The sequence below is a fragment of the Alosa sapidissima genome, chromosome 24 (genome assembly GCF_018492685.1).
Source record: "Alosa sapidissima isolate fAloSap1 chromosome 24, fAloSap1.pri, whole genome shotgun sequence".
Taxonomy (NCBI): Eukaryota; Metazoa; Chordata; class Actinopteri; order Clupeiformes; family Clupeidae; genus Alosa; species Alosa sapidissima.
In genome coordinates, this window is record NC_055980.1 from 1,702,433 (window position 1) to 1,719,786 (window position 17,354).

Below are 17,354 nucleotides of genomic sequence, written 5' to 3' on the forward strand. Positions count from 1 at the left end.
ATATTATGACATGGTATGTTGTATTCTGTATGGACAGGACATGGATTATGTGTGGTGCCAGTATGAGAGGATGGAATCTGAACTGGCAGTGTTTCGCTCTCAGCTTCAGCATGCATGCCACTATGGCCTACATCAGGTAGACTTGTACTTGAATATGCTAACTATTATTATCACGTCTTCTGTGACAACTGAGGACAAAAAAGATAATAATACCTTTCCACCTCCATTCTTTTATTAGGAGCAGCACAAAGCACAAAAGCAACTGTGGATGATGGAGGACATTCTGTGTGGGCTGAGAGACAGCAGAAATCACTACAGACTAGTATTAGGACTGCATGACCAGCCAGGTAAGTGATTGTTAACAAGTGGCTGATGATATCAAAATCTGATTAGGCACATCTGTCTAGAATTTGACATGCAGTGGCAGAAAAATCCCTCTAGTAACAAGCTAGCAACCACGACCATAATGTCAACCTAGCAACCACCATAGGAACCAACATGATTACCCTTGCAACCAGCATAACCACCATGTCTGCCCTAGCAACATCTAGTAACACTTAGTGACGCCTTGAAACACCTAGTAACTATCTCTGTATTATCTGTTTTAACTACATAATGATATTTAACATTGCATTATCTTTGCATTTTCATGCATTGGTAATTCCTGGAATAGCATTTCTAGTTCTTCTTCTAACCAACATTTCTGTGTTTAATTCAGTTTGAACAATTTAAACGTAAAAAAATAATTTCAGGGTGCTTGGTTAAAACTTTGACGCATAGCTCTTCAATAAAATATTTTGTCTATGACTTCTCATATTTGTGATCTTTTTGAGGTATTAAATAAAAACTAATAAATGTCACAAACTTACACATTGGCCATCATAATAAGGCTATCAAGCACCTGTAATAATATTAATAATTGCAAAAGGGTTCTCCAATGTTTTCTCAGTTAGCCTTTTAAAATTATATCAGATTAGTGAACAGATGTGACTTTGGAACATTGGGTGAATGGTTGCTGATAATGGGCAATGTAAATATTGCATTAAAGATCAGCCATTTCTTTCTACAACAGTCAAGAACCCTTTTTTTGCAATTATGTAAGCACATAATGTAATCTGAAAACTGATGCCCTGACTAAAAACAAAAACAATGCAACTGATCTCAGCTGGTATTCTGTCTATAATGGAGTGGAATTTACATTTTTAAGTGACCCCAAAGGTTTGACCGGTAGTGTAGGGAAAACCAGCGACATGAAATTACCTATTATGATTATTATTTGTCATTGCACTTTTTAAATATTTGTTTATTCAAATTTACACCCTTCAGGTGAAGAACTAACTGGACACAATGTGGTAAGTTATTTCAGTCAACAGCCTGCTTAACAAAAACTGATATTATATACTACTAGGCCTACTGTGTGTAGACAGTTTTATTTTCTGTATGACGACTGATCACCTTGCTATGATTTGTGTTTGTGTGTGTGTGTGTGTGTGTGTGTGTGTGGGTGTGCGTATGCGTGTGTGCAAATGTGTTACATCCAGGAAGTAGAGTTGAATGCCCCATTTGCTCCCCCTCTGACTCATGACCTTTGGACAACCAGCCCAAATATATGTAGGGTAAGGCTATGTTCTGAGAGTGTATTTCACAGATTGCATGTAAGAATGATGACTATATACCATAAGATACCATGCATTACATCCACACTGACTGTGTATGCACATTATTTTATAGGCTGCAAGATGTGATTCGCATATCTATAGCAAACCATTTTCTTGCTACCAAGAACAGAAACAGGATGACTGGAATCAAGGTTACTGAAAATATCACTGTCTAGTATGATAATGAAATGGAATATTCCAATATAAATCCAAAAGATTAACAATATGAAGCTACTTGTTAGTCTTAACCATATTGTTTCTTTTCTCCTTACTATAGGTAATAAAATTCATACCTGGCCATCAGCAGATCCAACTGTGAACATTACTAGAATGAATAACACATACAAAAAGGATTGCAGAGTAAGTGTAGAAAATACTGAGGCTAAAACCAAGTCAGATGCCCATGTAAACTGCATGCTAACATACACAATTCTCTCCGCATCAATTAAAAGGAAATGAGAGAGCAAGAACAAACCGAGGGAATGATGAGTTATGAGGAAAGGACTGATACCCAGAGGGAAGCATCTGTATCCAAACCCTCTGCTGCCGAACATGATTGGAGATCCGATTTGGATGAAGCCACAGCTTTGCCCCTCAGGGTGACACGTGTCATCACAGCAACTCTGCCCTCTACACTCATTGCACATCGAGTCTCTGTGCAGGACCCACCGTTTGAACTGGTTAATCCACTCCCAGAGCAAATACCCCAAATGCTGCCTAAAAGGGCTCCAAGTAAACCCACACGGATGTCTTCTCAATACACTGGTCTCAGGTTACAAGAAGAAGAAAAAAGTGATATGACAGCTCAGAGAGCAGTAAAATTGACACGACAAAGGAATGAATTATCTGGTAGAGAAGCATCTCAACAAAGCAGAAGACAGTCCACAACATCAAAAGAACCAAGGCAGGGCCAGGAAGTCGATGGGAATGTGAATCCAAACTGTGAAGAAAGAAGAGATCAGGTCAGATTTATAACATTTCAAATGTACATTAAGGTGTTAAATTGGACTTTGCAAACAACTTTGTTGTTATAGATAGGTTTGATATGTTTAAAGGCAGGCTCAGACAAATATCAAATACAGAAAAAGAATGCTTCATGCAGGTTGTATTGTTAAAATGCAATTACTGTAGCTTTTATAAACAATGTTTCTATAGACATTAATGTCACAACTGTTGACTTTTAACCAGAACTCAGACCTTAATCTTCGCCCTGAGCAGAGAGAAGCCAAACTGAAGCGAGTTGAGCGTATTAGACAGAGAGTCATCAGAAGGTGGGTATACAGTGTGTTTGGACTAAACATACATGTGGAATGGAAGAACTGACTGATTATGAGATATACATATCTCATGTAGAAGTGATTTAAAGCTGCATTTGGCATGTCTGACAGATTGAGGAGACTTAGCCAAAATGTTTAATGTTTACAACTCTCATGCCCCTCCCCCACTACCACCGAGCACCCTCTCATTGAGTTTGTGCTTGTCAGTGCACACCAGACTGCACCAGACTGTGATTGGCATTCAGATCTCACACAGCCCTGTTCTGATTGGACCAGAAGAACCGGGAGCTGTGGATTTTTGCAAACCAAATAACAGGCTCTAGGTGGAGGTAGAAGTGCGGGGTTTTTTCTAAAACCGGCTGATGTTGTTCTGTCGGAGCATAGGGACGGTTCCAGTGAATATGAATCTTGCCAACTGCAGCTTTAATTCAATAATAGTAATACTAGTACAATTGTTGTTGTTATTGTCATTATTATTATCATTATTATTATTTAGTTGTAGTAGTAGTCGTATTGTTGTTGTTATTGAGACACTTGATGATGTTAAGAAATATATAAACTTGACTATTTTTTTATGGTTTGTGCATACATAAAGAGTCAAATCTCAACTCTCTCAAATCTCTGTGTCATTTTGGCTTTTGGTATGAGTCAGATAAAGGCTGTTCCTTTAGAATGCAGGTTAAATAATAAGTTAAATGCATTTCTTCCATAGTGCCTCTAGAGAGAACCATGTCCAGACTGGCAATCGTCCTACAGTTAATCCCATACACCAAGAAAATAAGTTGTCAGGTAATTATATTTTTTTATTCAAACAATTTACTTTGTTTATGTGGTGTCTCTGTATTTTACTCACTATTCTTTACATTTTAGGTTCTGAAGGGCAAGTATTCCAAAGCACCTCTTCAAATATTCATGCTGGCGACACTGAAAAATCTGTCAAATCCTTGGATTCTTGCCATGGTCCACAAAAAAATCTTAACCATGAAATTAGCAACAATTTATCAGCTCAAAACATGGCTCTAACCAATGAGGTTGGTTCAACAGAGAAGCCTTCACCATCCAACAATAACCGATCTGAATGGTTCCTGACAACTTGTGAATGGCAGGGATTTAAACCCTTAGTCAGTTCTGGATTTGAATCATTTTGTTATGATGATACAACTATGGCTGAACTGGGGGATTTGTCAGACCACTCATCAGCCACCCAACAAGATTCAGCTAATAAACAATTAAACTCAAGAAAGATTCACATATCAGGAGCAAGACCCAGGGGCAAGGACAATAGAGTAGAATTACTCAATGAGGCATATGTAAGTCAGGATAAAAAGGAAAGAATAGGGAAGTTATGTGACATGACCACACTTCCATCAATGTCAGTAGTAATGACACCAACTGCAAATTGCAGTTGTGATAGTAAAAATAGTAGTCTGACCAAAAATGAGAATAACAAATGTCCTACCGATCCAGTGGTGTCATCTGTATCATCAGAAAAATGTTTACATCACCAGCTAAACCTTGAGTTGTCTGTTTATGAGGAGATTCCACATGTTGATGATTCTTCACAAAGAGAAAACTCAAAAAATTACAAAAATGTTAATTCATTAGCAACTGAACACTCAGGACATGAGAAGCAAGAGCGAAAAGATAAATGTGTAGATGGAGTTATTGTGGATGTCATGACAGAGAAAAATGAATGTACACAAAGTGAGACAGTGTCATGCATTCCTGAAAATAGCCAAAGCAAAATTCAATCAAAAAGTAATCAGCCAGTCTACTGTGCCATAGCTATGAATGGACTGGAAAATCACAGTCCTTCATTTCTTTGGAGTAAGGTTACTGTGGACAGCACTAGTTTATAATGCCATCATCAGAAGTAAAATAGAAAATCACACAGACACCTACATGCAATGTTACACTATTTAAGCATTATACTTTAATTTAATCAGTTAGAAAAATGTTACACTTTACTGTAACTATGTACATGTATTCTCAATGCATTTGTTGCACTTTACAGATCATTGGATAAAATCATGATAAGAACTCATGGTTGCTAAGTTGTTTCTAAACAATATATCCATAATTTAACATAGTACTGTAAGTCTGTAACACATTGGTAATATGAGATTTTTTTTAAATGTAGTAGTAATGGTGAAATGTTATGGTGAGGTTTTAAATGCAACAATTAAAGGGTAAGCTTTGCAGCAGTTGCCCAGAAACATACTTACTAAATTTACAAACATGATATCTAGTAGCTGATATGAAACTTCTTGAAGACAGAGTAACTGAAACGAATCTAGACTGCAGAAGTAGATTAAAGCAACACCATGGGAAAATTGATATTGTTAACTGTTAACTACTTCATATGTTTTTTTCCTCAAGAAGCGCTTGCAAAAATTAAAGGAATTTGTAAAGCAAGCATGGCAATACAAATAGTATGCAAATCTTTATTTGAAACATTCATTGAATATCTCTAATAATGTGTAATGATGTAACACAATAGAAAATTAATACATACCTGTATAGGAAGCACTGTATTAGTAATTCATTAATAAATGGTGAAATGCTTTACACTTTAAAAGGCTCCCTTTTGGCAGTTGTAAATTGTAGTCATTTGTTATGATGTATTGTACACTTTACAATAAGGCTTCCTTTTGCCAGTTACTGTATAAATAGTACTAATTCATCGATAAATGGTTGTATATTTTACACTTTACAATATGACTCCATTTCAGTAGTTATACATGTGTGTAACTCATTTAGAAATGGCCATAAACTAAATGCCAAAGCACTTGGTATCTAATGGGATAACTTGATCTGTAACGGTGTGCCATACACAGCACAGTTCCTCTCGATACAGCCTCCACTCATAAACTTCGATAAATGCTGAAATGATGTTATGTAAAACCATGGGCAATTCTTCTGCCGTTCCTGATCGGTAGGCTAAGCTAGGTGAAATGTTTTCCCGTTGTCATAAAAAAGACACACAGGTTGCAAAAAGGCTAGCCAATATCCCCACTGTAGACATTAAGCTAGGGTGACCAGGCGTCACCGGTTTTCGGTAACCTGACCAAGCGTACCCTTACAGAAATTTCAGGTTTCTGGCGAACACTGTCCGCAAATTTGTGGCAAGGTCATATTTTCACATATAAATAAGGTTTCTGGCAAGCAGTTGCGGTTAAAGGAGAATTCCGGTGTGATATTGAGTGTGTTGAAACATGATACAGAGTGTGAACGTATGTCTCATAGCTCATCTCGGCTTGTCCCCTGCACTCAGAAAGCTGGCGCTAGTTAGCCGATGCTGCCAACAGTTTTTCGATGGGGGTGCCTCGGGCATCGGCCTAGCCATGCAAATAAATCACTGTTTTACACCATTTACAAAGCTCAAAGTAACTCCATACTTCATTGGTAGACTTCCGAGGGCCTTGACATTTAAAACGAGACACTGAGAACTTTAAAAAGCACTAGTAGTTTCTTTAAAAGACGATTTATACAGACAGTACCTTGAGGAAGTTTACCGTTCACCGCCATCTTGAATTTAGTCACGATAAGTCAAGCGACGAGAACGAATGAACAGGTATGACAAGGGATCAGATTCCGTGGAAATGCATGGATTCCAGTTGCTTCCAAAAACATCTGTTATTTTTTAAATAGAAAAAGGGGGTCCAAGGCACTCTTCTTCAAAAATATAAAAAGACTTTATTTAACTGGCTAATTCATCATAGAACGTTTAAAAACATAGGGAGAAGAAACCCACGCGTAGCGGCACAAGCAGCCTTCTTCAGGGTGTGCTTGCCAGAACAGTCCACTAGGTGGCTGGCTATAAATGTTCACATACAAAAAAGACAAAAAAATGAAGACAAAAATAATCCACTAGGTGGCTATACATCGTAAATGTAAGCCTCCAGAGAGTACAAGGTATAGAGAAAGACTAGTTAAGCCTAAGCAAATACATACAGAGAAAAGATGATCACAAAAAAGGACTGAAATCTATTTCTTCATTCAACCCAGGGTAAACTGTGGCCTGTAGATTGTATGTAGAATGTTTCTCTTTGTAAAAGTAATTTTAATCGGTCACCACCCCGAATGTTCTTTTTAAGTTTCTAAACCCTCTACCATAAGGCCTTCTGGATTGCAGTTGTGCACATTTTGGAAGTGTTTTGCCATAGGGTAATCCAAATTAGCTTTTCTAATGGCGTTTTTGTGCTCACATACTCTGTCTTTAAGGCGTCTCTTGGTTCGACCAATGTAAAAGCATCCACATTTGCATGATAGCCTATATACCACAAAGGTAGTGTTGCAATTAATGAATGTTTTTATATTATGCGTCTTGTTTGTCTTGAAATCACAGAATTGTTTGCATTCTTTAATGTTGGAACAATGATTGCAAGATCCACATCTGTAGGTACCTTTTAACTGTCTCTGAAGCCAAGTAACCTGTTTTTTAGCAGGGAGATGACTTGGTACTAGCCTATCACGTAGTGTGGGAGCCCTCCTAAAGCTGATTATTGGTGGTGCAGAAAACACTTCTCTGAGTACCGGGTCACTCTCGATGAGATTCCAATTTGAGTGTATTATCCTTTTTATAGGATTAGCTAAAGAGCTGTATTTTGTAACAAAATATGCCTGTTTTTCTTTTTCATAGGACCGCTTTCTGGAGTAGCTCTGATCTAGGAATGGACTGAGCTTTCCTATAGGCATTTTGTATAGTTTCTGTGTGGTAGCCCCTTTGTAAAAATCGGTTAGACATTATTTTTGCTTGCACTTCATATTCATTATCAGTATCACAAATTCGTCTAAGACGTTGGAACTGGCCAAAAGGTATATTATTTTTAAGCCAATTTGGATGGAAGCTATCTGCTTTCAACATGGTGTTCCTATCTGTAGTTTTACGATATACAGTAGTATGGAGCTTACCATCATTACCACTAGAAATGGTTAGATCTAAAAAATTGATGGTAGTTTTGGAATATTTCATACACAATTTTACATTCCTGTTATTGTTGTTCAGATGATCATAAATCCGTTATTTTTTGGCAGATTTAATGTTGATTGCATAATTAGTCTGTGCAGGACTTTAAAAAGGCATATTACAATTTCAGTGGAGGGGCCTTCAGCAACGCAGAGGAGGGCCCTTGTTGATGTGGGGGAGGGCCCAGGCTCAGGGGCAACGGCCTCGCCTGCCCCGCCTATAGCTCCGCCCCTGATGGGTACAATATCTGGAGGTTTCTTGAACATCATCATCAAATTGCGACTAACCAGACTAGTGAACGGCATAGAGAAAATTGTGCATGTCTGGTTTATCTTGCTTTTTTGCCAAGCATCAGCCCTCAGGCCCATATCATTCTCACACTTAAAAGAATAATGCAAAGAATGCAGAATCTATTTTCATTCCAATTGTGCATTAAAACCTTCAGAAATTAATTATCGATCAAACATGCAAGTTAAAGCGTTTTGTGTCCTCTCCGCAGCTCTAACGTGAAAATTAGACTACAATAAACTAATGCGTCATTTGGAATGAATCATGAGCGTGCAGAAGAGACAGAGAGAAACCAGGCTATTTATTTTCATGGGTTTATCAATAGGTGGCAGTCTCGCCAGGTCTCGCTAGGTCACTTCCTGGAAACTTTACAGGCAACACTTCATATTTCATAAAAGACGCTATATCTCCATTACTAGAAAAAAAAACAGGGATTTTGATGAAAACTAGCCACAGTTTAGCTTGGGATTTCTCAGAAACAGAGGCATGTAGAAATAAACGGTTTGTACCCACTGAGAGCTTAAAGTCTCACCTTTCAAACGAGCCATAGTATATGTCCATAGCTATAACATAAAATACGCTGTGGCTCTACAAAAATTGTTAACAATGCTGGCACTCTGGGTAAAAGCTTCTGAAAACTGTGCGGCATTCAAAGTGTTAATTGTATGTGTTTCGGCTATACAGGCGGTACTGTACTATACTGGGGGTACGCACCGCGGCCATACACCTGCAGGCGTGTCTGAGCTGCATGATAGATGTATCTGTCTGTCTGCATGATAGATGCTGAGCTGTTTTAAACTGCTTCATAACAGTTATTGGTCATGAAATGTATACAAACTAGAATAATGATGAATGTCTGGTGACCTAATGACATTTTTCAAACCAGAAAACTGGTGAATTGAGTTTGAAATCGCTTGTATGCATGACATCAGAATTTCATAAAAATAACACAAATCCCTATTAATCTCTTTAATAACACAGACCTGGATCACACATGTAGAGTCACAAAAATAATGTGTTTTCATCACAGTTTATTACTTCAGTTCTTATATTTTCCATTATTATAGAAATATGTGAATATACCAATAAAATGCGAACAACATTCCAAGCAAACATTCTATTCTGAGTTGTATAAAATCACCAACATGCATCATCATCAGTCACAATAAATGGTCATTAATTCCAGTTTATATTACATCTATAAAATCATACATTCATCTCATATAACACATTTATAACACAAATGGAATCCAGAAAATAAAACTGACACTCAAGAAAAAAAAGGTTCTTTCATGAGGCACTCTTAAACTCTTTTCCCTTTTATTATTTATTGAGGATTGTGCAGGTGGAGTTCATTCCCATCCAGAAACCTGGCAGAATCCTCTGTGTCATTAGTAGTTTCACCTCCTTACTCTTGTCACCCTCTGTCCTGTCTTGGACCAAGTAGAAATTGATGATTCCAGCAGGCTGGTCAATGTAGACACCAATGGTTGAACAGTATGGCACCCCACGGATTTCTGTGTTAACCCCATTATACCAGACTTGATAACAGACACCAGACCACTCCAGAGCTTCCAAGACTTCTCATTCTCTCCCAGACCACAGGGACCATCACCTCCTCTTCTCCCCACACTTTCATAAGTGGCTCCAATGACAACCCATCCTGAACACTCCACTTCCCAGTAACACCGAACACCCCACAGAGACTGTTTACACAGTACCTGAAGAGGTCAAATAAAAGGGCAATTGAACAGGATGAATATGAGGGAGAGGGAATAGTGGTAATCCTAAAATTAGCACAATACCTGTGGTGAAAGTTCATAGCGTTCTGGAAGGTCCAAGCAAGGACACACCTCCGCTGTCCGACGAGTCACTTTAGTTCCTCCATCTGAAATCCACAGCATCTTGTTGGCTGTTTTGTCGTCAAGAGATAGACTGAGCCAATCTACAAAACATTTCTCAAAACAACAACAAACAGTTTCCGGTTGTTATAAGAGAATTGTGGCATCCTTGAACTCATCTCCTGACTTGATTTAATTAATGCAACCCTTTCTGTGTCATTTTGAGGGATACTTTACAGCCTGCTAATCGACCCTATAAATAAACCCCAACAAAAGGATGAGGACTGAAGGAATCTATATCAAAAATGCTGAAACACTTTGTTATTATTTGTAATAATTTAATTGGTGGTTACGAGCTTCTGAGGTTATGTACTATAAGGTTATGTGCTATGTATGTACTGCAAATACAACTGATAGAAACTACCAAACCAGTGGAAAATCCCTTGTTTTGAAAATGAAATATATTTTCAATTTTTTACAAGAAATACATTAGCTCTTTATGAAATCAGACATGTTTCTCCTAAACCGCCTTTAAAGAGCAAAAGAATAGATTTAGAAGAAGGTTGACCTTAATTTGGATTTGGGCTGAGACAAGAGGGGGCTATTTCTCAGAAGTTGAAACTATTTGAGAAAATGGCCAACATTTAATATTGATGTTAAGTTATGTTGAGGATTAAAAGACTAGACAAAGGAGAGATTGCAAGGCTTGCTAGCCTGAACACCAAAATAAGGCATATCAGATAAGTAATTTAACTGGGTGGGCGAATTATATGAAAGATTAAAACAAGTTCAGTTACCATATAAGTGGTCACTGTCAAAAATGACAGAACTTCAGATCATTGCGTCCCATTCTATGAATTTCATCCCATCCATGGTTGAACATTCCTAAACATTCTGAAGATCAAAATGGTATCTACAGTATGCACACTAATAGAAACATGTTGCTGCCAGAGTTGTTTAATTATGAAATTATGCATATATCAGTTCAACGTTCATACATCAAGCTTCCTTTCTTTATATGACTCTGACTTTAATTGTCAGTAATATTTTTAGATCAACTACACATTTGCAACAGGGAGTATAGTCCATCTTAAGTACAGACATTCATGAAAAATGTTCTTACATTTCATTAGCTCAGCTCTACATGTTGGCTCTTTGATGTTGGGCTCATAGACGGGCACCTTTTCTGTGTAGGAAAAGAATTGTTGGCAGAGGATATGTGAGAAGACTATGATTATTGTAGCAGATGTTTATATTAATGATTGCAGAATAATAGCAACAACAACAATTATTACAACTTAGTAATAATTGCTATCTTAGCATGATTGTAAATATTGAGAATCACTATTACAGCTGGAAAATAAGGGTTATGATGCTGACTGTTTTTTCTGAGATGCTTGTGTTTACTTTCATACTTTTGACATCCCTCACATTAAATTGTGTATTACCTTGTGATACTTTTGCATCCACCTATACGCTCAATGGAATTACCCTAATTTTGCATGAACACCATCTGATCCAAACATAGCCTGTCTTGTTTCTGATTCTTCTGATTATGTAAAAAAACGTTTTGGGTTTTCATTGTATTGAATGTGGAAGTTGGCACTAAAGGCATTTTCAGTGTTTCAGTGTTTCACTGGAAAAAGGTTTCACATAAATGTCCATGGTGGAATTTTACACTTAAAGCACTATCTGGGCAAAGGCCAAATCAGCTCACAGAACTTAGAGCCATTTATGGTGAGCTTTTCCTATGCAACTCAATATCTCTGACACTTCGTCTCATCCTCCCTTTCACATACTTTGCACTTTGCCTGTAATTCAAAGGTACACTATGCAAGATTTTCACTTTAATATAACCTTTACGAAGCCAATGTGATGGTAAACGAAGTTGTAATAAGTGAATCGTTCAAGTAGGATAGCTATACGGCATAGACTTAACTTAACTTAACAAGTCGCTACCGAGAAAACAAGCCATGCAACTTCAAGAACGGAAGCCAATCTAGCTTGGAGAGTTTTTGCCTGTTGTTAATCCTATTTACAACAGCAGAGTAAAATATAAATATATTGTGACTCTGGAGGGAGCTCTACAGTAGACAAAAATACCTACATCTGCATTGTGCATAATAGGTTAAAAGTAAAAAGATACCCACACAGTGTTCTTTAAACCTCTTCAGGAAGACGAATACCTCTGGTTGAAACATTGTAGCTTATTAAACCACTCTGGGAGTTTAAAGAACAGTTATTTTTTCATGTATTATGACAGTAACCATGATTTTTTTACCTGATTGTTTATTTTCTTGTTTTGTTGGTTTTACAACTTTGTACCCTAGGGATGAAAACAACACTTCAAGAAAATGACACAAACAACATAAATATTAATATACAGAGCTATATGTTTCTCTGGATAATTGTAAAGTGATTGGGAGCTATGAATTTGCCTACTTTCCATATAGAAAGAAAAATGTATCACACTCAGAACAGTTGTAGAAATTAGAAAAAAGTTCTAAGCAATAAATACCTGTATTTTATTTAATTTACCTTCACTATATCATACCAAGGAAGTGTTACCAAGGAAATTAGTTAACTGCAAAGCCAAACCAGCTTTGTTGCACATTTTGACATGAACAATGGCTCTGATAGAGACATCTGTGGGTGACATACTGATACTAGTGATTCCATCCAAACCGCCGTATAGCTGCCTCTGGAGTTGGAGGCCAAAAGCAACTTCTTACCAAGACTTAAATGTCATCTATTAAACTGTGGCTTAAAGACAAAACCATGCACTAGACCAATGGTGTATAAAACACATCACGTCAGAGAATCTTAAAAGTTTAGTACATGATGAAAAACTGTTGACTAGGTAAAATCCCAGAGAGGCCTTAAAAAAAAACAATTATCTGTAATGTGGAAAAACAGGTACTGCAAACCAACATGCACCATAGGTGCCTATACCTGATTTCTTGGTTTCAGGCATGATCCTGGTTGGAGTTCTAGTTGGCATGTTTGAGCTGTCTTAATCTTTCTTCAAAGGTTATTATTCTACAACAAATGTTGGGTCAGCTTCAGGCTCTCTCTTATACTGTAGGTGGGAGGGGATAAACAGGAGATGCCTCTGAAATGACAAAAATGGGGATGAAATATTGGTTCAGTGGCACACAGCAGATGAGATGAAAATAGTAAATAGGTTAGAAATGACACTTGAAACGTGTGTAACCTAAGTATAACTCCCAAGATGTCAAAGATGGTCATAAACATACCTGGAATGCTTTCTTTATAGTATGGCCTTTACAATGTGTCAACACTTCTACACATGTCTATAAACACACACATACACAGACAGAGAGAGACGACAAAAAGAAGATAGAGAAGGAACTCTGTAAATTGGGCATATGCACATTGTTATCTTCAACTGATGGAGTTGGATAGCCAATACAAGTGTCTATTTATGGAGTAGACTAATCACCGTAATGAGGGTAATATTTTTGAAATTCACCTCTTTGTCATATTTACCGACTTACCGATATGTCACCGGTTCTATGTTGAAAGTGCGAATCACCCATTCTATGTAGAAATGAACCGTGAAAGAAATGTTCCTTTATGTTTTTTAAGGATTCAGCTGACCAAACAGGCTCAGTAACTTGTTAACAGGGAACAGGAAAGACGACACCTCAGATGATGGATTAATGTAGAAAGGCGTGAAACGACTTGTTGAAAATGAGGGTGATAATATGACCATGACCTATTTCAGATACACCATATCGGCAACTTCTTCACTAAGTTGTCACACTTGAGATGAGATTCCTCATAATAGTTTAAAATCAATGAAAAAAGTGTGTGAACAGGCAATTGCTGTGGGGAGAACAAACAAACCAAGGACTATATCTAAGTATACAAGCTATGTCTACAATCACAATTAAAGTTATTTTGTTTGGGGGAGCTGTGGTGCAAGTGGCTGCAGTGTCCGTACCACATTCGTGGACCTACGCTCATTTCCCAATCCCATCTCCCTCTCCCACTTGCTTCCTGTCACTCTTCACTCTCTTATCTGAATGAAGACAAAAAGTCCAAAATATACTTTTTAAAAGTTATTTTTTGTTTAGTTACGGTAAGAAGTGACCTAGCAAACAAAGAAACAATACATCACATTCTACAGCTTGCTGACTTAGATGCTGTAATAAAGGATGTCATTCATAAAATGCTTGTAAGCTCTAATCTGTTTACACAAAAATGTATGCCAAACTTTGGGGATATAAAATATGAATATTTAGTTCCATGTGACATGGTACAAACACTTCTTCTTCTGGATCTGTTTGCACGTATTCAGAAATCCAAGAGCACAAAGGGGAAGTGATTTTATTGTAATGTGTACCCAAAAGCATGGCCACCTGTGCCTAAGCAGTTGCTCAAGGGGTTCAGGTTCTGGGCTTTGTAAAGTGCCTTGAGGCCATTTATATTGTTATCAGTGCTGTATAAGTTAACCTTTAACTTAATTAAATTATTCACTTCAAATGCTTGCAGCAAAAGTATTCATGTATAGGGGTTTAAAGCAAGCTGTTTAGTGTTTAATTATATTTTATTTTAGACAAGCTTTTTTGGATAAATTGTTGGATACATTTTTTGGGGAAAATATTTGTTTTTTTGTAAACTAGAAAATGGTGATGACTTTCAGAGGGGTTGAATGCTTTTACAAGGCTCTGTATCTTGTTCCATGCCCTTCGCTAAAATAAGCAAACAGCTGTCAGTTGTCAGTTGCACATTTATGTTGGCTATGTCTTGGTGAGTATGAAAATGATGCACCAAAGTCAAAATACTAGAAATGCCATTCTGTTGCGTTTTGTGTCCACTCTGGTGTCTACGGGGCTCCCGTAACACAGTAGAGATCGCTACTCCTGTAGGTGTGGGTGCGCTCGTCTTCGGACTGTCAGGATTTCACAGGGTAAAAGAGGAGGTATGCGTTTTGTGACTACTCTGGTGTCCAAAGGGATTCCCTTTAACACAGTTGAGATCGCTACTCCTGTGTGTGTTCGTCTTCGGACTGTGATAATAACACAGGGCAAAAGAGGAAGTATCTTTCAGTGTATGTGTCTGATGCGAGGGCCCCTTTTCGACGGGTTTAGGATGTACGAGAGGATTGACTTGATTGAGAGGCTCTCTCTATCTGAATCAAATTCCCTAATTTGGGGTTTAGGGGCTAAGGAAGGTAGACCACTTCAGAGTCTCTCTCTATCTCTTAGTCGCTGTTCCCTATTCCCTTGACTCGTACTTCAAAATGTGGTTAACTTCACTAAAAGAAGAAGAAATTCAGAGCTGTATTTGCCAAAGTTGTTTGTCATCAAAATCTGAGGTTGTCAAAGGAGTGAAGCAAAGATGGATGATATATTGACTTTTTCCAAATTTTGACATACAGCAATTCAAACAGGATGTACAGGTAGCCTAATGAAAGTGCATCAGCTATAGGCATGTATACAGTAAATAATTGGAACATTTTAATGATTTAATCATCACACAATAGTATGAATATATACCCATCATATTTACAGACATAGTGTGATTAAAAAGTCTGGCCAAAATACCAAAACGCATTTCTTTTTTTTCATTACAAACATTTAACACCCTATATTTTTCAGTTATCTATTGAACACGCCTACCACCAACTCACGCCCAGAATGTATGATTGTGTAGTCAATTGTGTAGTGACGTGACCCTGACTCTATATTTGTAACTCAGCTCCCGTAAATTATGACAGCAGTATTGAGGTCATGAAAGTGATCATTCAGACCAGGAAAATCACCTACTGACCTGCACAACATAGCAAGGAATGCAGGGATGGTAGATAGGATGTGTTGGGCGACAGTTATAGTCACACATGTGAGACTTAAAGAGAAGGTCTGATCCAACAACAACCTAGGGCCTATTTTTTGATGATGATAATAGTGTAGCATTGAGTAAAACCGGAAAATGCATTTACAACTGAATAGCATATAGCATAGCCTTTGGGGGCAAACTGAAACATATACCCCACACATCATTATGAAAACCTAACTCCCCACCCCTTACCTGGCACCTGACCTCCCGCAGACAATATAGTCTCCCAAGTGGTTAACATAAAAAAAGACAAGTGACAACAAAGGAACTCATGGAATGTCCCATGGTGACATACTATCCAGATACCAAGAAACCATAGTTCTATATATACAGTCTATGCAAGAAACTAATGGACCACAATGTAGGCCTACCCCGAATTCCACCTGTATGATAGTAAAGTGTTGCCACGGGGATGTCACCTGTGAGATAGTCTAAACAAGATATGGCATAAGTTAGGCGGTGTTCTACGTTGAATCACGTTGAATTTGACAGTGTAATTCATACGGGTGCCAGATTTACGCACACTTGTGAATAGAGCATAATCAGTGCTTCAAAAAACGCACACTGTGCTTCTTCATTTTACATTTTTCATGGTATTTAAATACATACTTCTAGCATAATTTTCAGTACCCACAACTGAACAGTATAATAAAATCGCAAGTGCAATTGGAGTCAACTGATGACAACATTAAAAGGAATCAAAAAGTTTAGCAGTCATAAAATAACACAACAAGCAGAGAGATAATGCAGAATAGTAGATCTACTCCAATTAAAAAAATAAAAAACCCTTTGTACTAGATAGGGCAGGCATAACTGGGATAGATGGCAAAATAACATGTGATTCTGTGACAGTGACTTGGATGCCTACTTCGTCACAGTAGCACAACAACAATCCACATATATTGGTGATGTATGGACATACAAATCTGGTCTGATATATACATATATTCAAAGGATTTGCACATATTGCAAGGATTTGCATATATTAAGGAATATGCACTTGTGGGATGAGCAGCAGAGCTGAGTATGTGGGTTGCGCCCATGAAATATTTGCCAAATCTTGTCTGCCATTGCCAAACAGGTTATTTTTCTGTTGCTTGTTTTGAACTTCTGGTATCCTGATTGGCAGCACCCTTGAGCATGGGCCCTACTACTGTAAGTACAGCTAGTCAGTAAGTGTCTGCTCCAAGAATCGGCATGCCGCATTTGACTGATCTGGATAGGGCCCTTAGGGCAACTTCAAGCTGGTGTTCCGCAAAACCAAGTTGCGGCATTATTTGGAGAGAGCCCTAGTACCATCTCCAAACTGAAGGCCAAATCTGTCTTCTACAGATTTGCAGTCAAGGTTTGCAGGACGATATGGCTGACGCCGTCAGGCCCGTTTGCGCTGATGTCGGCACATGTGAACTAGAACATGTGGAGGAATGTTATGTTCAGTGATGAGTCCAGATTCTGG

The 17,354-nt window shown here is 37.9% G+C and overlaps 1 protein-coding gene and 1 pseudogene across 7 annotated transcripts in view; one reads left to right on the plus strand and one right to left on the minus strand.

Moving 5' to 3' along the window:
* si:ch211-234p6.5 overlaps positions 1–5,501 on the plus strand; it is a 46,264-nt gene extending 40,763 nt beyond the window's left edge. For 5 of the 7 annotated variants that reach the window (XM_042082780.1, XM_042082774.1, XM_042082778.1 and 2 more), the window contains exons 13-22: positions 38–136; positions 239–347; positions 1,327–1,352; positions 1,542–1,616; positions 1,732–1,810; positions 1,936–2,018; positions 2,108–2,620; positions 2,847–2,929; positions 3,648–3,724; positions 3,806–5,501. In XM_042082780.1, the coding sequence (XP_041938714.1) occupies positions 38–136; positions 239–347; positions 1,327–1,352; positions 1,542–1,616; positions 1,732–1,810; positions 1,936–2,018; positions 2,108–2,620; positions 2,847–2,929; positions 3,648–3,724; positions 3,806–4,794 (2,133 nt within the window). In that variant the 3' untranslated portion in view covers positions 4,795–5,501. The remainder of the gene's footprint in view (positions 1–37; positions 137–238; positions 348–1,326; positions 1,353–1,541; positions 1,617–1,731; positions 1,811–1,935; positions 2,019–2,107; positions 2,621–2,846; positions 2,930–3,647; positions 3,725–3,805) is intronic. The other 2 variants (XM_042082776.1, XM_042082775.1) reach the window with 2 other exon arrangements.
* A 3,734-nt stretch (positions 5,502–9,235) lies between these two features.
* On the minus strand, positions 9,236–14,666 carry LOC121700663 (annotated as a pseudogene).
* Positions 14,667–17,354: the final 2,688 nt, after the last annotated feature.